The sequence below is a fragment of the Choloepus didactylus genome, chromosome 1 (genome assembly GCF_015220235.1).
Source record: "Choloepus didactylus isolate mChoDid1 chromosome 1, mChoDid1.pri, whole genome shotgun sequence".
Taxonomy (NCBI): domain Eukaryota; kingdom Metazoa; phylum Chordata; class Mammalia; order Pilosa; family Megalonychidae; genus Choloepus; species Choloepus didactylus.
The window spans coordinates 198012949-198035327 of NC_051307.1; the positions used below are offsets into that span (position 1 = coordinate 198012949).

The 22379-nt window shown below is 36.7% G+C and overlaps 1 protein-coding gene across 2 annotated transcripts in view; it reads left to right on the plus strand.

The window, feature by feature from the left end:
- SACM1L (SAC1 like phosphatidylinositide phosphatase) overlaps positions 1–22379 on the plus strand; it is a 68654-nt gene that overhangs the window by 29955 nt on the left and 16320 nt on the right. The window contains exons 3-8 of one of the 2 annotated variants that reach the window (XM_037849051.1): positions 1445–1519; positions 2747–2874; positions 4420–4569; positions 7138–7197; positions 8059–8092; positions 21588–21689. In XM_037849051.1, the coding sequence (XP_037704979.1) occupies positions 1445–1519; positions 2747–2874; positions 4420–4569; positions 7138–7197; positions 8059–8092; positions 21588–21689 (549 nt within the window). The remainder of the gene's footprint in view (positions 1–1444; positions 1520–2746; positions 2875–4419; positions 4570–7137; positions 7198–8058; positions 8093–21587; positions 21690–22379) is intronic. The other variant, XM_037849062.1, reaches the window with a different exon arrangement.

The window sequence follows — 22379 nt, forward strand, 5'->3', positions numbered from 1 at the left end:
CTGGGAAAATTATATTCTTAAACTTCATCTACCTATCCAATTATTTGGTTTTGCTTCTCTGGGATATAAAATAAAATTTTTTTCTCAGTTGTGTGGAGCATTCTGAACAGATTAATTTGAAATAATTTTTGTGACAAATTAGTATACTGTGTGATAGCACATTCAGAATTTCATATTTCCTTTCTTTCAAAATTCCATTTCACCTGCAGAGTTCTGTATTTTTTTCCTTAACTATATTTGAGTAACCATAGGGTAGACATTTAGTAAATATTCTGAATGAATAAAGTGAAATGTTTTTCATGGGATAGTAAAGTGTATGAAAGATGGCTATAAAATTTCCATTTTCTTGATTTTCTCGGTATTCTGGAAAGTACCATATATAGTTTTCATTTGACCAAATGGAGTTAGAGCCTGTTTTAGTTTGATAATTTGGTATTTCCTATTTGTCTGTTGCTTGCTGGCTGTTGTCTCAAGCTAGCTGATTGATTTTAACCAAGGTTAATACACTTCCCTTGAAGTTTAATCCACTGCTTCATAGGCTTGCACCATATTGATACAACCTAGTATCTGATGAAAGCTTTAGTATGTTGTGTTTTCTGTTATTTTTTTACCTTTCAATGACATTGTATTTGTAGCTAGAGATTGCAGACCCATTTGACTGAACTGAAAAACTAAAGATCATGAGTTGTTTGGATGTGAAGATGGTGATCCCAAGTGGCCACTGGTAGACAGATGCTTGAGCTAATGTAACCTGAAGCCAATGATGATGAGGGGTTGATTCACTGAGTTCGTCAGCCAGTTTCTTTTCACCATTATAAATGTAGATTGTGACCATGGAAAGAGAAATTTTTTTTTGTACATGAAAACTAACAAATGCTTTTAGGAATTATCATAGTTTTATTGCCATTACATTCTAGTTAATACAACTTGCAGCTCTATCAACAGTACATTTAAGTTTATCAAATACTTTCATCATATTCAGGATTTTCTCTAACATTTTCACTGCACTGGCACCCCCATTTTTAATTTTAGTTAATTGTGGCATACCTTTAGTTGCCTATTGAAATTAAAATCTTGTCTGAAACCTCTACTTCTACTTGCTTCCTATTTTTCTTAAAGGTATAGGTACTTAGTTTCTGGCCAGAGTCTGAATTAAATTTGGTTGCAAATTGACATTAGAAAAACCCACAATTTACCTGATGAGTATAATGAACCATGTTACTTTTGGCACCATATTGTAGACAGGTAAAGGCCTTTATGTGTAACATTGACATCTTTATTTTATGTTCTGCCAAAATAGGGGTCTAACCCTAATGAAAAAATATTGCTTTCCTAGAACAAATCATGCAGACTGATTTAATTGAAGTAACTATTGAAATCAAACTAAATTTTCATTTCTATTGGTAAGCTTTTTTTCTATGTGATTTTTGTTTTTCTTTCTAAGTCAAGAAAGATGTTCCTCCTTCAGCTGTCACGAGACCAATATTTGGTATATTGGGCACAATCCATCTGGTGGCAGGTAAGAAAAAATAAGCTAAGGATGGGCAAAGAACGTAATTAAGCCGATAATATTAATATAAGATGACAGCATACCTTATATTATGCTTTGAACAAAAAAATCTCTTGGGTATTGTCATTAATCTCTACAAGGAGTACTTCTCAAATAGTTAAATTTATCAGCCTGAGACTCTACTTAAAAATAAATAAATAAAAAATAAATGTATACAATTTAGAGTTGAAATCCCTAGTCAGGTAGGCATTTTTCATAAATTCCAAGAGTATTTAAATTAAAATCTTATTGCATTGATGGACCAGGGTATTCTAAACTTTCAGTTGTATACTGGTATGACCTACTGCACTCTAGGGAATCTTACTTGGCTCTGAGTTATTAGGAAAGTGATTTTGTTTATCTAAAATTCATTTCACTGAATTTTTAAAAGTTCCTATTAAGTATCAGGCAGTGTGCTAGATGCTGAGTTATCAAAGATGAGCATCCCTCTTGTCTTGCAGATCATAGTCTAGTGAGAGAGGCATTTATGTAGTAAATTACTAGCACAGTGTAACAAGTTCTAGGAGAGTGATATACACAGGAATGCTTCCCGGGTGGCCATTTATGGGTAGAGCCTTGAACAGAGCTTAAGAAAATATTTAGTGGGAAAGAGTTACCCTGTTTTATTTGGCTGCGGTGGGGAGGAGGTTGCCAGGATCAGGGTTGGCATATGTGTTGTATGTGGTGCTGGATGGCTCCTTGATTTCTAACCACTCATCTTTGTAATATTGCAGTAACCAGTTAGTTATACTGCCCTAGAACATTTCTCTAACATTCAGAATGACATGAGGACATAGGGGTGGTGTAGATAGAACATTGCCCTTCAGCAGTCAGTTCTCATGACCTGTGGTGCCTAAAGCTGCAGGCTGGGTAAGCAGAGTCCTATACACCTTGGGGAGAGAGAGAGACATGTGTTTTGTCTCTGCTTTTCATCTCTGAGATGACTGGTTTAGGTAGCTACTACTTTGCTTTTATCTTTTTGGGAAAAACCTTGATTTTTCAACAGGAATTTTTCTAAATATGATACTGGTTTTTCTAATATAAGATTTAAAAAGGAAAATTATGAGCCTTGTATCTTTGTAGCACAGTTCAGTCTCATTCTGTTAGCCTTTAAAGTTTAAATAACATGAATTGCTGTTTTTTGGCTTTAAATTTGCCTTTTTTATGTTTATATGTGTTTGGCTTTGTTTTTTGAAGGTAATTATCTTATTGTCATTACCAAAAAGACAAAAATAGGTGAATTTTTCAATCATGTAATCTGGAAAGCAACAGATTTTGATGTCCTTTCTTATAAGAAGACAATGTTGCACTTAACTGATATTCAGGTAAGATCTGGAGGCAAGTATTACTAATTGCAAAACCCAAAGAGGTGCAATAAGGGAATAGAAAATACAAAGAATATTTGATGGATTTCTTTTAAGCCTAATTGTTTAAGCAATCTGTAGTAGAAAGTAAAAATTAGGTAGCTATTATCTGGTAAGCAGTCAAATAGGCTCATTTTGAAAAGACAGCTATATTATTCTACTTCTGGTAATTTTAACCACTTTTGTCACAGTAGCAAAAATTTTAAGCTTTTACTTTTTATTTCTAGCTATAAAATATATTTTTTAAAAGTCCATGTATTTTATTGCTCTTGGTCTATTTTTTTTTAAGGACTCAATTCTTAAATTTAGATTTAACCCTTTTGACAGAGTTTGATTTATAAATGTATTTTTAATTAAAATGTTTGCTTTTTAAAAATTTTAAGTAATATTTTTACTCCCAAGTTTACAAAAATGTTTCTAAAAGAAAAATTATTATTCTAAAAACATGTAATAAACATTTAAAAAAAGAAAGTCATAGCACTGCTTACTAAGTGAAACTGTAGAATATAATTTTTATATTTTAGTTTAAATTTTAAATTTATTTTTTACTATTTGTATCAATGAAAAATTAGGAATTTATATTCATTCTCCATGAAAAACTATATTTCAAGGAAATAAAATGGCTGTGTTTATTTAATAGGCCAGTAATATATACTTAAACAATTTCTTCTTGATTGCTATACTTTGTGATTAGGTCACCTAGCAAACTTTAGCATTGCTTACTTAAATATGTGTTACTTATGCCCTTGATTAAGAAAAAAAAATGCCTGAGCCCAAATTTAAAATTTTGTAGTTCATGTTATTTATGTTAAATATTGCCAAATATTAACAATTAACTTTTAAAACAAGGATAAAAACATATCAATCTTGGTATTCATTGGGAAAGGCAGTTAAAATTATTATCAGAAAATGTTTACAGAGATAAATATTGCTCTTACTGTACTTTTTAATCTTTGTATTAAATATAAGAATTCCATTTTATTCCCCATCCAACTCAAACCGATAAAGTCTCTTAAGAATGAGAATGATATTCTTCTCTTATTATTTACTCACTGTATTACTGGGCTCCTAATGAATTTATGCTTTTCGTTTGTCAAGTGGGGATAATTATGCTAATCTAGCAGGGTTGTTGTGTAGATTAAGGATTCTATAAAGTGTCTGGTACATAGTAGGTTATAATCTAAGGTGTTGATGTTTTGTTAAAACCAGTTTTCTGCCTAAAAGAGTGAAAATTTTGAAGGTATTGATTTCAAAGGAAAATAATCCTACCTAATCAATTAATGTAATAGTCAACAACGTTTATTAAGCATCTTCCATGTGCCAGGCACTGTTCTAGGTCCTGGGGATATGCTGGTGAACACCCTGTGCCCCTCCTGGGCCCAGTCGTTGTGTCAGTGGTAGTTAATGGTGCTGAACTGATAGGTTTTTATTTTTGTTCTTTTCTCATGTTGACAAATTCCTGTTCAAGTATATGATGCACTGATTTTTCTTTCCCTTTGTTTACAGTTACAAGATAATAAAACTTTCTTAGCAATGATAAACCATGTCTTAAGCGTGGATGGGTTTTACTTTTCAACGACATATGATTTGACCCATACTTTGCAGCGGCTATCCAACACTAGTCCAGAATTCCAAGAAATGAGCCTCTTGGAACGAGTAAGCTTGCTTTTCAGTTTATTTTTACTTATTTTTAGTTTAGTTTTTTTTTTTTTTTTTTTTAAGGGGGGGGCAGTCTCTGTTTTGGCCATAAAAATTTATGTTGATTATTCTCATTTGTGGCTATATCAGGATCATCTGTGAGACTTTGAAAACATACCATGTTTCAAAATGCATTACAATTCCAAATTTAGGGCCCCAGAGTCTGTTTTTGTTACACAACTAGGATTGAGAACTTCTGGTATACATATAGTTAATTAGAGGACAACCTTTCAGAATTTGTATTTTTACCTAAATATTACTGGGCTATCAAGCAGTAGCTCTCAGGTATCAAATCTTCAAAACCAACACTGCGTTCTTTTGTAATTTCTGAACTCTCTGTTCTGTAGTATACCAGTTCCATTAGCAACATTATTAGGCTTATAAAGTTAATGTTACAGAGTGATGTTCTTTCTGCAGTTGTGTTATTTATAGTTTTTGTAATTAAAAAGTAATGATTTATTGATCACAGAAATTGAAAAATATCCATTTAAGTTTCTGAATAAATTTTTTTTAAGGTGACTGTATCTTTAAAACTAGGCCTTAACGATCTCAGCTTAAAATGTCTGCTGTTCAGGACCCTGGGTGATTGTTGCCTTGATTTTTTATTAACAACCCTTAGATATGTTTTGAGGGGGCAGACAGAATATAAAAAGTTGCTCTCAGTTACCTATTAAGTTGGACCATATAAATTTGCCAGTAATTGACCATTTTGACCAATAAAAATGATAATTTCATATAATTCAACCTAAATCAATATTTTAGTTGATTGACTCTTTTGGATAAGATGTTATGTTCTAATCTGGCAAAATTCTTTATAGGCTTATATATAAGTTTGCTAAGGAATCAAGAAATTTGGCTTGTAACTACAAAGAGACTTGCTTTTAAAAGCAGTCGCTATATTCTCCTTTTGTTTGTTTCTCAAAAACCTGTGGTACACCAGGCACTGTACAAGCCACTGGGGCCTAGGAATACAAAGATGTGGCCCCTGCCTTGTGGGAACCTGCATCCTACTGGAGAAGCAGAAGTCCAAGCAATCACAAAACAAGGGATGATTGCTGTAACAGAGATACATACCAAAGTGTGATGGGATGCTGTGGGAAGGTGGGTCTCGCTCTGCCTGGAGGAGTCAGGGATGGCCTTACAAAGTAAGGTAATTTTTGAGCTGATACTTGATGAGTAGGGTTTGGTGGTCAGACGACAATAGGAGAGAGAGGGTTCCAGGCACAGGCAGTGGCTATATTAGGCTAAACTGCTGTAGAAGCTGTCTCATCTGTTGGGATGGGGATGGGATGTTGTCAGCTAATTTTAAAAAGTTGAAGTTAAAATAGAGACCTATAAAAGTGATAAATGAAACAGAAATATCTGAAATATTTTATCTTAACTTAAAACATAGAATTCTACATTCAGTTGTCAATTTTTTGTTGTAGGACCACAGACTTCTTTGTTCTCAGTTTCTTGATTCCACATTGTCTTTTTGCATAAATTACATTCTAATGCTTTCCTTTGGATCCCTTTAAAGACTTCGATGCTTACAAAGCAATCTGTTGCAGAATCCTATAGATGTTTTCTTAAGTTTCTTTAATCTTTGATAGTTGTCATTCCTACTCCTAATTCAGCAGCATTTTTTGAAGCAATTTTTTAATTGAGTTACTCCAAAGCATTTAATTTCATAGAAACAGCAGTTATTTTTAGACATGTTTCATTGGCTTATAAAATAGTTAAATTATATAATGATGAATAGCAAGTACCGCTGGCACAGACTGATTTGGGAACATGCGCCTGAATCTCAAGAAGTGTACCAGTCAGCCAGTGATTGCCAAAGATCAAGAGCCATTGCCTGTGACTTTTGGCTGTGAGGGTTCAGTTGTTATGCTTTACAGAGGAAATGCAAGGAGCTGGTTAATCTACTTAGCCCATTAAAAAGAGGCTAGTTGTGGAAGCTTTTTCTGTATTTACAATGTGGGAGTCAGAGTGGCTAGAGATAAAATCAGAGCATTAAGTCAGGCTGCCAAATCCCAGAACTGGTTAGCACATGCAAAGATTTATCCTTTAGGTGACAGAACCACTGAACAATTTCAAGCAGGTAGGAGACAAGAAATGTTAGAGAAGGCCTCCAGGCAGAATTGGAGGAATGGGTAGGAGGGCCAAGGCTCTAGGCAAGGAAAGCTGTTTTAGTAATTAGGCTGGAGTTAGTGTTGGCCAGGGGTGGTAGGAGCAGGACTGTGGAAGAGAGAATAGATTTTGAAGGAGATTTAGGACTCCATCATTGACAAAATATAAAGGAAAGAAAGGCTCTGAGAGGAATCCCAGGTTTCAGTCCAGGGGAGCAGAACTGGCCTGAGGCAGTAAGATAGGAATACCTAGTGGAGGGACAATTTGAGGGGGAGAAGAGGAGTTTTGTTTGGAGCACATCAGTGCAATCTGCTTTTAGCCAAGAGGTAGAGATATGAATTGTTTTGTTTTCTTTTCTGTAGAAAATTGACTTGGCAGGAGATATTTTATTAATTTTAAAAACTTCTCTCTTAGGCAGATCAGCGGTTTGTATGGAATGGTCATCTTCTAAGAGAACTTTCTGCTCAGCCAGAGGTAATATAATACACACTAAATAAAATCTGCTCACTTGTTACAGTTAAATTTTAATTGAATACATATTATAAAATGACTACCTAATCACCAAGGAGTTTTGTAAATAATTCTAATTTAATTCTAATCATGATTTACAAACTTTGATCATGTCTACCTTCACATTGTTCCAGATTGAAGAAGCCTAATTTTTTTAATCTGATCTCCTAAAGAAACCTCAAGTAAAGATACATTACTTGCTATAAGAGAGGCAGAACGTTTCTTAGTGAATCAGTAATGGAGACAGGAGGGGCCAGAGCCAAATCCCCAGGCAGAGCTTAGAGCACTACATTTATCTTCCTATGGGGATGTGACTCCCTTCAGCCACCCTGAAGAGATGTGCATATATCTCATCTTCCTCTGTCCTTTGCTTACACAAAAGAGTTATAAACAAGGATGCACAGATAGGGAAACATAAGATATTGAATCTAGGTAAATTTTTGCCTAATGCTTTACTTGTTTGTTTTATTTTGGAAAAGTAGTTTGAGTTACAAACAGCACAGGTATATCTTTTCCATGGAGGAGTGAAGTTGCAGGCAAAGACTGAAAAGGAGGGAGGTAAACCTTCTGCAATTTCATGTAGTTTTATTAGTGTTCCAAAGTCTGAATTTTCAAGCCCAAACATTTGTAATATATACTTAAAATTTTTTAATTAAAAAGCCAATGTTATATTAGAGGAATTTCTTTTAAAATTAAAAGCTATACATAAGCTTACTATGGTGTTATATTTGCATGTTACTCCCCATGTATAAATATTTTTTATATAGTGCTTATTTTTATTTAATCTTTAAGTATTCCTAAATGTACTATATATCTTAATTTCAGGTCCATCGGTTTGCTCTTCCAGTGTTACATGGCTGTATCCTTTATACTCTTGCTGTTTAGCTTTTTATCAGTCTTTATTTAAATTTTATTATTAGGCAGATGTAGAGACATTCTTAAATTTTATATAAGGAGAACATTTCGGAATTGGTAGAAATTGCTGTTGATTAGAAAATAATACCCATTAATGTAAAATCATAAGCTACTGGTTGCAAACCACCATTTTTTTAAAAGAATGAACTCTTCAGACAAAATTATTCTGTCTTTGTTCAAGAGTAATGGGCTGATGGTATCAAGAGAAGGAATATAATATACTATATTTGGCCTTTTTTGGACTGTTGGTGTTATCTTATATCAATAAATTAAACAAGAGTAGTTTGAACCTGATTGATGAAATGAAAACTTTCCTAAGTAAGCAAAAATATTAGACTCAGGAACTAGGGTGATGTAGTTTAGAGGAGAATTACAATTAAAAATGACATTTGCCGTTTGAAATAGCCATTGAAAAATGAAAAGATATGAAATACAAAGAATAATGCCTTTTATAGTAGTACAAAGATAAGATGAGTAATGATTATCCAATTATAAATTTATTTTTAAAATGTCTTTATCATAGACCTCATGATAAAAATAGAGGGAAACGAAGTGAGCTGGTTGTGGAAGGTCAGCATGATGTATGCTGATGACTGCCTGTCATCGGGGCTTTGCCCCACAGAAACGGAGTACCCCAGCAGGCTTACTAACATGACAGTCTGTGAGTCATTTTTAGGAGGGATATAGGGAATTTGAGAACATTATGAGGAGATATTTAAAGATAGTTAAAGCCTAGGAAGGTAAATCTTACCAAGTAAAGAAATAGAAAGAACTGCTCAGTTATAAATTGAAGTAATCCCAGGTTTCCATATTATACTTTATTCCCAAAGTACCTTTGTTTTTTGTTGTTTTTTTCTTTTCTTTTCTTCATTTATTTTTTCATTTTAACCATTTTAAGTGGACAATTCTTTGACATTAAGTACCTTGACAATACTGTGTAACTTTCACAACTGTATTTCCAGGCTATTTTCATCAACCTAAACTAAAACTCATGTCATTTAGTAGTAACTCCCCCAACCTGTGTCACCCCTAGTAACCATTTTCTGTCTCTATGAATTTGCTTATTCTATATATTTCATATAAGAGAAGTCATACAATATTTATCCTTTTCTGCCTGGCTTATTTCACTCAACACAATGTGTTCAGTGTTCATCCATGTTGTGACAAGTTCCAGCACTGACTTCTTTTTATGGCTGAATAAGTACTCCGTTGTATGGATATGGCCCATTTGTCTGTTCATCTGTTGGCGGACACTTAGGTGGCTACCACCTTTTGACTATTGTGAATAATACTGCCTCTTTTTTGTATTTAGTTGGGTTTTTAGAATGTAACATTTTGATTCCCTTCTTCTTTCCTTTTTTTGATATTTTTTAGTAATTTTTTAGTGGTTGCCTTTGTAAATACAGTGAGCATCTTAAGCTAATAACAACCCAGTTCTTCTAGTACCAATCTAGTTCCAATAGTTACAAACTCTTTGCCCCTATATACCTCCATCCCTCCCCTATTATATTGCTATTATCTCATATTGCATCTTTATACATTGTCTGCCCATCAACATAGATTTATTATGCTATTTGACACATTTGCCTGTTAAGTCATATGAGAGGGGAAAGTGGTTACAAGCCTTAAGTACAATAATACAAGATTTTCTGTTGCTTATGTAGTTAACTTTACCTGTGTTCTTTATTACTTCTTACGGCTTCGAGTTACTGTCGTGTCCTTTTTTTCTCTTTTCTTTAATTTCCAATTACAATTTTATTGAGATATATTCACATACCGTACATTCATGCAAAGTGTACAGTTGTTCAAAGTATCATCACATAATTGTGCATTCATCACCACAATCAATTTTTTGAACATTTTCATTACTCCAAAAATAAGAATAAAAAAAAAGTAAAAAAGAACACCCAAAACATCTCAGACTCCTTTTTCCCCCCATTATTCATTTACTTTTTGTCCCCCTTTTTTCTACTCATGTGTCCATATACTGGATAAAGGGAGTGTGAACCACAAGGTTTTCACAATTACACAATCAAACCATATAAGCTATATAGTTATGTGATCGTCTTCAAGAATCAAGGATACTGGATTGCAGTTCAACAGTTTCAGGTCTTTCCTTCTAGTTATTCTAGTACACTAAAAACTAAAAAGGGATATCTATATAATGCATAAGAGTAACCTCCAGAGTGACCTCTCAGTTCCATTTGAGATCTCTCAGCCACTGAAACTTGATTTTTTAAATTTTTCTTCCCACTTTTTGTCAGGAAGGCTTTCTCAATCCCACAATGCCAGGTCTAGGCTTATCCCTGGGAGTCATGTCCCATGTTTCCAGGGAGATTTACGCCCCTGGAAGTCATGTCCCACGTAGGCGGGGAGGGCAGTGAGGTTACCTGCCAATTGGTGGGCTTAGAGAGAGAGAGGCCACATATGAGCAACAAAAGAAATTCTCTGGGGGTGACTCTTAGTTACCATTATAAGTAGGCTTATTGTCTCCTTCGCAGTAACAAGCTTCATAGAGGCAAGCCCCAAGATTGAGGAGTTGGCTACTACAATGGTGGTCCCCAGTACTTGTGAGAATATCAGGAATTCCCCAAGTGGGGAAGTTTAATGTTTCCACATTTTTCCCCAGGCCCTCAAGGGGGCCCTGCAAATACTCCTTACTCTCTGCCCAAATTACTCGGGGATGTATCGGGGTTTCACACTAACCTGTGCAAACCAACCAGCTCTCACCCCCTATTCAAGGTTTCATATAATTATGGTGTTTGAATAAACTGACCATACAAGTTAAATTATATAGCATGCTAGGAAAGTATAGATTGTGCATCAAATAAACATCTCTTCCTTTTGTCTCACGTAGAAGTTGAGGTTCTAAAACACAGTCAGTATCATCCTTTACCCTTTAGTCTGGTTTACCTTAGTTCTAATCAAGCCCATTTCATTCATATCTCTAATTGAAGTCTGGTCTCTTTTTCAGCTTTTTTAACATTTGCTGTATGGGGTAATGCTGACAATCATAGCTGCTGAACTCTGGCTCTGAGTCTCAGGTGTTACACAGATACCCGAAGTTACAGGGACTGGCCAGGCTATACACAAACAGCTCAGCATCTCAGAATTTAGAGATAACCATTACAACTCATAAATGGATGTGACTGTTGTAAGAGCTTACAACCTAGGAACCTTTATCATAAGCCTTCCCCTGATAACCTATGCTCTCAGATTCAAGTCTCAGAGTTTGCATGTTATAGTTAGTCCGTATTAATGACTTTTCGATTCTGGCTTATTTCACTCAACATGGTGTTCTCAAGGTCCATTCACCTAGGTGTATACCTCACAACTTCATTTCTTCTTGCCACCGCTCAATATTCCATTGTATGTATACACCACAGTTCACCATTCCATTTATCAGTTGATGTACCCTTAGGCCACCTCTATCCATTGTGAGTCATGAATACTGCTGCCCTAAACACCAGAGTGCCGTGTCTCTTCATGTCCCTTCTTTCAGTTCATCCAAGTATATACCCAGTAATGGGGTTGCAGGACCATATGGCAACCCCATAGTTAGCTTCCTGTGGAACCACCACACTGCCCTCCAGCTGGGCTGCACCATTCTACTTTCCTACCAACAGGGAATAGGTACATCCCTCTCTCCACATCTTTTCCAGCACCTGTATCCCTCTGCCTATTTTTTGAACAGTTTTTTTCACACATCATACAATCCATCCTAGGTAAACGATCAGTGATTCCCAGTATAATCACATAATTATGCATTTACCACCACAATCTGTATGAGGACATTTCCGTCTCTTTCCCAAAGAAAGAGGAAAAGGAGGGAAAAAATGAAGAACAAAAATACAAAAGATAGAAGAAAAATAGAAATAAAATACAATGAAAAGGTCAGACAGCATTACCCCTAACCCCAAGAATCCCATATCACTCCCCTATATCCCCCTCTATTTATAGACATTTAGTTTGGTATATTGCCTTTGTTACACTTAATGGAAGCATCTTACAAAGTTACCATTAACTATAGGCTCTAGTTTGCATTGATTGTATTTTTTCCCTTGTACCATCCAACCTTGCAATGTTGACAGTCATTTGTTCTCCCTCATTTAAAAACGTTCTTATATTTGTACATTTAATCACCATCATTGACCACTCTAGGTTTCGCTAAGTTATACAATCCCAGTTTTTATCTTCTCTCTTTCCTTCTGGTATCATACATGTTCTTAGCCTTCTTCTTTCAACCATACTCACACTCATGTTTGTTCAGAGTACTTACAATATTGTGTTACCATCACACTCTATTATGCTATCCATTGCATTTCTGGATCTCTACAGTCTCTCCTGTTGAACTTTCTGTACTCCTTCAGCATCAAATGCCCGATTCTCTAACATCTTGCTATCTCCTGATAACCTGTGCTCTCAACTCTCAAATTTTGCTCATTAATATTAGTCCATATTAAGTGGGACCACGCAGTATCCATCCTTTTGTTCCTGGGTAATTTCACTCAATGCAATATCTACTGTCTACTGTTTTGTCTTCTGGATTTTATATGTCATATCTTATTTTATTTTTATTTTTTCCCTCTCTCTTTTTACCCTTACTGATAGTCTTCATTTCTGCATTCTTCTCCAAACCTTTCTCCTGACTTTTCCTATCTGCCTGGAGTGCTCTCTTAAACACCCCCTCATTTTTGAAGGACAGTTTTGCCGGATTTAGAATTTTTGCTTGGCAGTTTTTCCTCTTTCAGTATCTTAAATATATCATAACATTGCCTTCTCGCCTCCATGGTTTCTACTGAGAAATCTGAACATAGCCTTATTTGAGCTTCCTTTGAATGTGATGGATCACTTTTCTCTTGCTGCTTTCAGAATTCTCTCTCTGTCTTTGACATTTGATAATCTGATTATTAAGCGTCTTAGAGTCGGTCTACTCGGATCTCTTCTGTTTGGGGTACGCTGAGCTTCTTGGATCTGTAATTTCCCATAACAAATGGGAGATGTTCAGTGATTATTTCCTCCATTATTCTTTCTGCCCCCTTTCCCTTTTCTTCTCCTTCTGAGACACTCATGACTCGTATATTCATGTGCTTCATGTTGTCATTCATTTCCCTGAGACCCTGCCAGGGACCGAGGGTGTCAGAAGTCAAGCTTAAGCTGTTTGTTCCAGTTTCCTAAGGCTTCTGGAATGCAAAATACCAGAAATGGATTGGCTTTTATAAAAGGGTGTTTATTTGGTTACACAGTTACAGTGTTAAGGCCATAAACTGTCCAAGGTAACACATCAATAATTGGTACCTTCACTGGAGGATGGCCAATGGCATCTAGAAAACCTCTGTTAGCTGGGAAGGCATGTGGCTGGCATCTGCTCTGGAGTTCTGGTTTCAAAATGGCTTTCTTCCAGGACTTTCCTCCTTAGGCTTCAGCTCCTCAAAAATGTCACTCTTAGTTGCTTTTGGGTCTTTTGTCCTCTCTTAGCTTCTCTGGAGCAAAAGTCTGCTTTCAAAGACCATCTCCAAAATGTCTCTGTAAGCTGAAGCTCCTCTCTCAGCTCCTGTGCATTCTTCAAAGTGTCCCTCTTGGCTGTAGCAAGCTTGCCCCTTCTGTCTGAGCTTATGTAGTGCTCTAGTAAACTAATCAAGGCCCACACTGAATGGGCAGGGCCACACTTCCATGGAAATTATCCAGTCAGAGTTATCACCCACAGTTGGGTGGGGCACATCTCCATGGAAGCACTCAAAGAATTACAATCCAATCAACACTAATTCTGCCCACACAAGACTGCATCAAAGATAATGATGTTTTAGTGGACATAATACATTCAAACCAGCACATTATTTCTGGTGGTTTTTTTTTCCTTCCTCCCAGGCCCTGGGATCTGAATTCTCTGAGGGAGGGCCGCCGCTTGAGCTGGGCCCCACCCCCTCCTTTTCTTAGGGAAGATAAGCCCTTTAGGGAATTGTCTTCTGCACTTGAGTTTTTCCTCTGACTCTCTGACTATCTTAACTCCACCCTTGCCTGGGTCAGTGCTGACAAGTGAAACCACCTGAGGCTTTCTCTAATGAGCTGCTTAGAATGAGAGAGAAAAAAAAATGGAAAAAAGCAAGAAGTCTCCTTTTTACAACCAGTCCCTAGCCCTCAAGTTCACCAGGCAAGAACTGCAGTTGGTACCCGGTTCTCTGTGCCCCTTTTCTTGGGACACAACCCTTTTCCAGTATTCTGAGCTCAGCAGACTCCAAAAGCCTCTGTTTTTATTTATTTATGTTTTTTTTTTCCTATCAGCCACACCTCCTCTGGGTTCCTTTCCTCTGGGTTCCTTTCCTGCTTGCTCTGGGTTTATCTTCTGTGCTCATAGCATGTATTCAGTAGTCCAAATTTGTTAATTAAAACTGCAGTTGGAGCTTGGTTGAGCTACATTCCCTTGCTCCTGGCAGGGACTGCTTCTTTTTCCCACAGCAGTACTCCTACTCGGCCTGCGTGCCGATGTGGGAGGGACACTAGTTCTGCAGTTTGGGGAGCTTTACTTACAGCTCTGTGCTACGATCTCAGCCTTTCTACCCATTCCTGACTGATATACAATGCTGTCCAGTCAGTTGTTCCAGACTATTGTCTAGTTGTTCCTGGCTAATTACTAGTTGTTCTAGGGGTCTCGTGTCCTTTTATTTCAGCCTGACGGACTCCTTCCAGCATTTCTTACAGGGCAGGTCTTCTGGTAATGAACTATTTCAGCTTTTGTTTATCTGCAAATGCCTTCATGTCTCCTTCATTTTTAAAAGATATTTTGCCCCATATAGAATTCTTGGTTTATGTTTTTTTTTTCGTTAAGACCTTTAAATACGCCATCCCACTGTCTTCTGGCCTCCATGGTTTTTGATGGGAAATCCACTGTTCATATTATTGGGGATCTTTTATAAGTGACAAGTCAGTTCTCACTGCTTTCAAATCCTCTCTTTATCTTTGGATTTTGACAGTTTCCCTTTAATGTGCCCTGGTGTAGATCTCTTAGAGTCTGTCCTGCTTGGAATTTTTGGACTTCCTGGGTGTGTATATTCGTGTCTTTCATCAGATTGGGGAAGTTTTCGGTCATTATTTCTTCAAATTCTTTTTCTGTCCCTTTTTCTTTTGCCCTTCTGTGATTCAGTGATGTGTATGTTGATGTACTTGATGATGTCCCACGTGTCTCTCAGGCTCTGTTCCTTTTTCTGCATTATTTTTTATTTCTCCTTGCACTGGATAATTTTTATTGTCTTATCTTGAAGTTCGCTGACCCTTTCTTCTGCCTGTTCAAATCTGCTGTTGAATCTAATGAGTTTTTCATTTTGACTGCTGTACTTGCAGCTCCAAAATTTGTTTGGTTCCTTTTTATTACTTTCATCTCTTTATTTCGTTCAGATAATTTTTTCTAATTTAGTTCTTTTTATAAGGATTCCTTAAGTTCATTGACGATATTTAAGATGGTTGATTTAAAGTCTTTACTAATAGTTCCAATGTATGAACTTCCTCAGGGATGATTCCTGGCAAATGCTTTTTTTCTTGTGAATGGGCCATATGTTCCTGCTTCTCTGTGTTTTTGTAATTTTATGTTGAAAACTGGACATTCTGAATATTATGTTGTAATTCTAGAATACCATCTCCTCAGAGGTTGCAAGGGTTTGGTTTTTTTTGTTTGTTTTGGTTTGGTTTTGGTAGTGGTGGTTGTCATTGTTTAGGGCTAGAGATGTCAATTTGTGACTTTCACAAACATACAAGGAATGGAAAGTGTCAAGAGGAGGGGAAAATAAAGTGTGTACTGCCTCTTTAGGACTCTTCTGTTGCTCTTCCCTGAAGGTGGTTGGAACAATGGCCACGCCACCTTCAGAGCCAGGCTCATAGTGATCTGAAGGATCTGATCCAAAGTAGTGATCAGCGATCACTCCCCCAGATTATGGAGAACTAGAGCTTCATTTCCCACTCTGGCCCTAGCAAGCTGCACCAGGAGCCCAGGCCACAGTCCCCACTGCTTCCTGCCACATGGTTGGGGGATGGGGGTTGGTAGCTGCTGCAGAGATGGTGAAATTCACCAGTGTTTATTGCAGTTTACCAGCCTCTTCCTCCAGCTCTACCCTGGTTACTGGATCCCTGTGTGCAGTTCTAGTGTTTCCTAGATTCTAGAGCTCCAAAATAGTCGATTCAGATAGTTCCAACCAGTTCTGTAGTTGTTTTGGTGACAGAACTGATTCTTGGAGCTTCCTACTCCACCTTCTTCATACAATCTTCCCCCAAAGTACTTTTGTGTTCTTTTATATCAGGTGGAAAATAAATATAAGTACTGTATGTTTTTAAGTTTATATTACATAGATAATGAATTTGAGATATTTATCTGTTCATTATGTTAATATGATTTCCTCAAATTATCATACTTGTTATACTTAAAGAAAAGCAGAAGATTAATGGAGGAAATATTTTCCACAGTTGTGGGGGAATAAAAATCAGAAAATCTCAAGATAAAAGCTCATTTATCCTGTTTTGTTTTGCTTTATTTTCATTTTCTCCCGTAGTTTTCCAAATTCTCCTCAGGTTAAAACAAATGTATTTAGGTCATAATTTTAGGGGTTTGTTCAAATTGTATTTTATTTCAAAATGAGATTGTGAATGGACAGATGATATCAGTGAGATTATGGAACATTTTTTTCTAAATGCTTTTAAAAATAGCTTACCCATTTTGCTTTAAATTTTGTTTAATGTAGTTTCTTGACTAGAAATAGTGTAACATGTTTGACATATGTGGAGAGAACAGCAAGTACAAAGGCCTGAGGTTGGAGCATGACCGGAGCAAAGAGAATGAGTGTGGGAGGAGTGGTTGCTGTGTTCAGCGAAGCAGCTGGGCTTATATTATGCAGGGTTTGTAGGCTGTGGTAAGGACGTTGGCTTTTACTCTCATTGTCTGAGAAGCTACTGGGGAGATTTGAGTAGGGGATTGGCATGGTAAGGCAGGCTCCATCTGAACTGAGATGTAGCAAATAGGCCAAAGGCTAGCAGGGGTGGGTACTGGGAGCAGTTAGGAGGCAGTTGCACTAATCCAGATGATAGGTGAGGTTGGCTAGGACTGGGATGGTAGCAGTGATGGTGGTGAGAAATGGTCAGGTTCTAGATATGTTTTGAAGGTAGAGCTGCCAGGACTTGCTGACAAACCATATGCAGGGTATGAAAGACCGGAATTTAGTATGAGTCTTAGGATGCCATCCACTGAGATGGGGAAGTGTCGGAAGGTGGGAAGGAGGCAGAGGGGTATCTGATGTTCTATTTTGGACATGGTAAGTTTGAGATTTCTATGGATATTTAAGTACAGATGTCAAGAAGATGTCAGTGGGGCTGACATTTGGGGAGAATTCCATGTTGAGTTCATAAATTTGAGAGTTATCCAAGTATACCCCACATTTAAAGTCATGAACCTGGATGAGATCATCAGGGGAAGGAGTGTATATAGAGAGGAGAAAAGATCTGAAGAAAGAGAGACAAGAAGATGACCTGAGGTTCTAGATTATGAAAATATGTTAGAGCCATGGACCAGAGGCCTCAGTAAGGACCAAGGACATCTGAAATGAGGGAACCAAAGTAGATGAGCTGAAAGGACAGGCCATAGGGTCACTCCAAGAGTTGGAAATTGAAGAAATGAAGATAAACCAGCAAAGGCCAGAGAAGAGGAAGTGAAACAAGTGAGAGTAGTATCTAAGAAGCAAATGAAGTTAGTGTTTCCATGAAGAGGATGTCATCAGCTGATATGCTGCTGGTTGGTTAATGAAGATGACCATTGGGGATGAAGAGAAGGTCATGTTTCTTCTACCCTGCATAAGTGGGGGCTGTTACCAAATGCAGAGGAGAAAGATTTTGGAGCAGGAGAAAATTAATGAAGTTGAGACTATGGTGACATGTTGCAGTGATGTCCTTGAGTGAGTGTATGAGAGGGGGTGGGCTTTGGTAGACAGGTAGAGGGCCTGGCACGAACAGCTAATCCTGCATCACAGAAGGGAAGCAGATAGGTGGGTGCAGATGCTGGTAGGTGGGTAGATCTGCTGGGAGCATCTGGATGACTTATTTTCACAGTGAAATAGGAGGCAGCAGCATCAACTGCAAGTGGGATGGGGGAGAAGTATTGGAGGTGAGGAGGAGGTATGAAATGGGCATCCCTGGGAGTGGGAATAATAGACCAGGGATAAATAACTCATTAATAAATGACTAGAAGGAAATATATTGACATTTTAAAAGTTATCTTACCATGATGGAATTTGGGATGATTTTTATTTTCCTCTTTGTTCCTTCCATGTTTTCTGAATTCTCCAAACTGTTTATATATATATTTGTGTTGTAATCAGGGGAAAATGATTCATGAAAGTTAGTCATATTCCCTACTAAACTTAGTGCTGAAGGTCAGGCTCATGTCTTACTCATCTTTGTCACCTGGCTCAAAATAGATGTTTAAGTGAATGGGTGAATAAATACTCCATGGCTTCTTGCCTAGTGCTTTGGCTTTCAAAAGAGAGCAAATTGGGAGCTCAAGATGAGCCATTATTAAATCTGATGATACCAGGTATCATCATTAGAAACTCATACTGCTAGTGTCAGTCAGTACCACCATTTTGAAAATTATTTGGCATTCCTTGTGAATTTTCCAGCACTTCTCCTAGTATATCCAGTACATTTATACTGGGAGGTGTTATAAGGTGTATTTACAGCATCACTGTTAGAACAAAACTGTGAGCACCACAAGCTCCCTCAGCAGAAGAGTTTGATCTCTTGTGGTATCTCCCCTCGCCGTGCTCTCCATAGACTGCATAGCACTGAAGAATAAACCACTGCCACATGCAGTGAAGGATGAACTTTAGGAGCTTAATGGGGGGAAAAGGCACGGGCTTGAAGTTTATGAATAGAATGGTGCAATTCTTATAAAACTCTGAAAGTAAGTTGTGTGTTTTTAAATAACAGTTGCATGTGATGAAACTAAAAAGGCAGGAGAATAGTTTTCACACACCTAAAAATAGTTGTTACTTATGAGTGGGAGGCAATTGGATGGGATAGAAGAGGAAAAAATAAATAGATTCAGGTTTGGGTATTGCTCTGATTCTTAGGATGGATGATAGGTTCACAGATACTTATTTTATTATGCTTTATGATAGATGAATCATATTACATTAAGAAAAAATGTTACGTATAGAAAACAACCGTGGGTCAAACCCTAACAAATGAAGAAGTAAAAAAGGAAGAGCTATTGAAACAATGAAGCAAATCTTTCTTTCACACCCACCAGTCTGGCAAATATTAACAGACAATATCAAATGCTGGTAAGGGTGAGAAGCCAAAGTAATCCTCAAAACAATTTGACATTTCCTAATAAAATAAGATGATTATACTCTGTGACCCAGCGGTACTGATCCTTAATTAGAGACACTGTCACATATTCATGTTCAGAGATATTTGTTGCAGCCCTCCTTATGATAACAAAAACTGGAAATGAGCTACATGTCCATGTATGGTAGAATAAACTATAGTATTTATACAGTGGGATATTATACAGCCATAGCAGCAAATGAACCTCATGAACATAATGATGAACAAATAGAGCAAGCCAAAAGAATACATATAGTATAATTCCTTTTATGTTTAAAAAAAAATAAGTAAAAAACTGTTCAAACTAAACACTAAATTTAAATTGTTAAGTGGCAAAACTAGAAAGACAAGCAAGAAAATGATGAACTGAGTGGATAATGGTTACCTCTTGGAAGGCAGCAGTAGGGGAGCCAGACAGAGGGATACCTGTGTTTTTGTAAATTTTTCTTCTTTTTAACTGAACTTATACATTATAGAATCTTCTCTATTTATTGTATTTCACAATTAAAACATTTTGATGTAAGAGGTATGCCAACTGCCAAGACTTCTGCAGCCATCTCTGGGAATGAATGGACAGGTCAGCCTTTAGAATTATTTAGAATTATTCTGCATTATTGAATGGTGATATTTTATACCATATGCTGTTACCAGTAAGGGAAATAGTTTTCTATTAAAAGCTTTTGGAGAGAGTCTGTTTTTCATATTTAGGTTCACTTTTACTATTTCAAGGAAAAAGAGTTAAAATATTTCTGTTTTGGGATAGCTTTATTTAATTCACAGTTTGATCTGTAAATCTTCACATGCCTACCAACTGTTATAGCTAATTTACATTTGTAATTATGCATATTTCAGGGTGTTGTTTTTTGTTTTTCTTTATAACTTCAGTAGCCAAGTGTTTTCCCCTTCTTTTTTCACTTCTTATTTTTTATGTCTTTTTTTTAAAATTCAGTTTTATTGAAATACATTCACACACCATACAATCATCCATGATATACAATCCACTGTCCACAGTATGATAACATAGTTATGCGTTCATCACCACAATCTATCTCTGAACATTTTCCTTACATCAGAAAGAACCAGAACAAGAATAAAAAATAAAAGTGAAAAAAGAACACCCAAATCATCCCCCCATCCCACCCCATTTGTCCTTTAGTTTTTATCCCCATTCCTCCACTCATCCATACACTAGATAAAGGGGGTGTGATCCACAAGGTCTTCACAATCACACTGTCACCCCTTGTAATCTACATTATTATATAATTGTCTTCAGGAGTCCAGACTGCTGGGTTGGAGTTTGGTAGTTTCAGGTATTTACTTCTAGCTATTCCAATACATTAAAGCCTAAGAGGTGTTATCTATATAGTGCATAAGAATGTCCACCAGAGTGACCTCTCGACTCCATTTGGAATCTCTCAGCCACTGAAACTATTTCGTCTCATTTTGCATCCCCCTTTTGGTCAAGAAGATACTCTCAGTCCCACGATGCCGGGTCTACATTCATCCCTGGGAGTCATACTCTGCGTTGCCAGGGAGATTTACACCCCTGGGAGTCGGGTCCCACGTAGGGGGGAGGGCAGCAAGTTCACCTGTCGAGATGGCTCAGTTAGAGAGAGAGAGTGCCACATCTGAGCAACAAAGAGGTACTCAGGGGGAGACACTTAGGCATACAACTTTAGACTCTCCTTTGTTTCACTTCTTATTTGAAGGTTAATTTATTTTGATGTTTTTCATGCAGAGTAGGTTTTTTGTGATGTGGTTAATACTTAATTCCTTATTTTTATAAAAGTGATTGTGAATATCAGGGAATGGAATCCATATTATTTAAATGGAAACATAGTAATCTGTTTAAATATACTGTGCAGTGTCATTGTAGCGTTACTGACTTGACAAAACTTCACAATTGAATGTTATAATACTAAAGATTGTGAATATTCGTGAAGATCCAAAAAGATTTGCATATTCTTTGCCCTTTTCCTCTTTAAAACAGTCATTCTTACTAGGATAAATTCAAATTGAATCTGAAAATACATATGATTTCTGTATACCTTACATTTTTTCTTAATGTAGTTAAGTTGTTACTATGCATTCATGTTCTATTAATGGAAAATACTTTGATTGGATTCTCATCTCAAGGAGGAGTTGTTTCAGAGCTGGTGTGCGGTATTATGTAAGAGGTGAGATTAATTTTTGCAGCATTATTCAATATTGGGTCATATCTATCACTAATTAGCCTTTTCTCTTACTTTGTAAACTTTGTAAACTTTGATAGATAGCCTCACTAAATATTTATCTCATGCTTCATAAATAATGATTAGTTAGGTCTTCTGTGTTTTCTTTACTCAGCTACTGTAATTACATTGCAAATGGCAATATGACACTGTAGGCTGCTGCTTCCTGCTTAAAGAGGAACCCATCACGTTGTTGGCTGGATGTCTGAAAACATAGCTGAACTTAATTGTAGTTTTCAGTAACCTAAACTTGATATCAGAAGGTATTTCCCTGCATTGTTCTTGGTTTCTTTGCATGCATAAAGCTCCACATTTGACTTTATGCCTGCAACCTTTGTTAACATTTTGAGCATTTACTCTCTAGGTTTTATACTAGCAACATGCTAATTTGCTCAACTTAAGCTTTTAAATGTTAGAAGTTACTTTCATTATGGAAAGGAGTTTCTCTAGTCCTTCTATTTTTATTTCTTATTGGATTATATCAGAATAAAATCCTATGGGCCATTAAATAAATCATAAAAGTTTTGAGCTAGGAAATTGTAGAGGTTATTTGGTTACTCTTCCCTCATTACAGGTGATATAGCAGAGGAAGAAAGATGTTTGAGGGAGTGACCCGGCCAAGATCACAGAACCAGA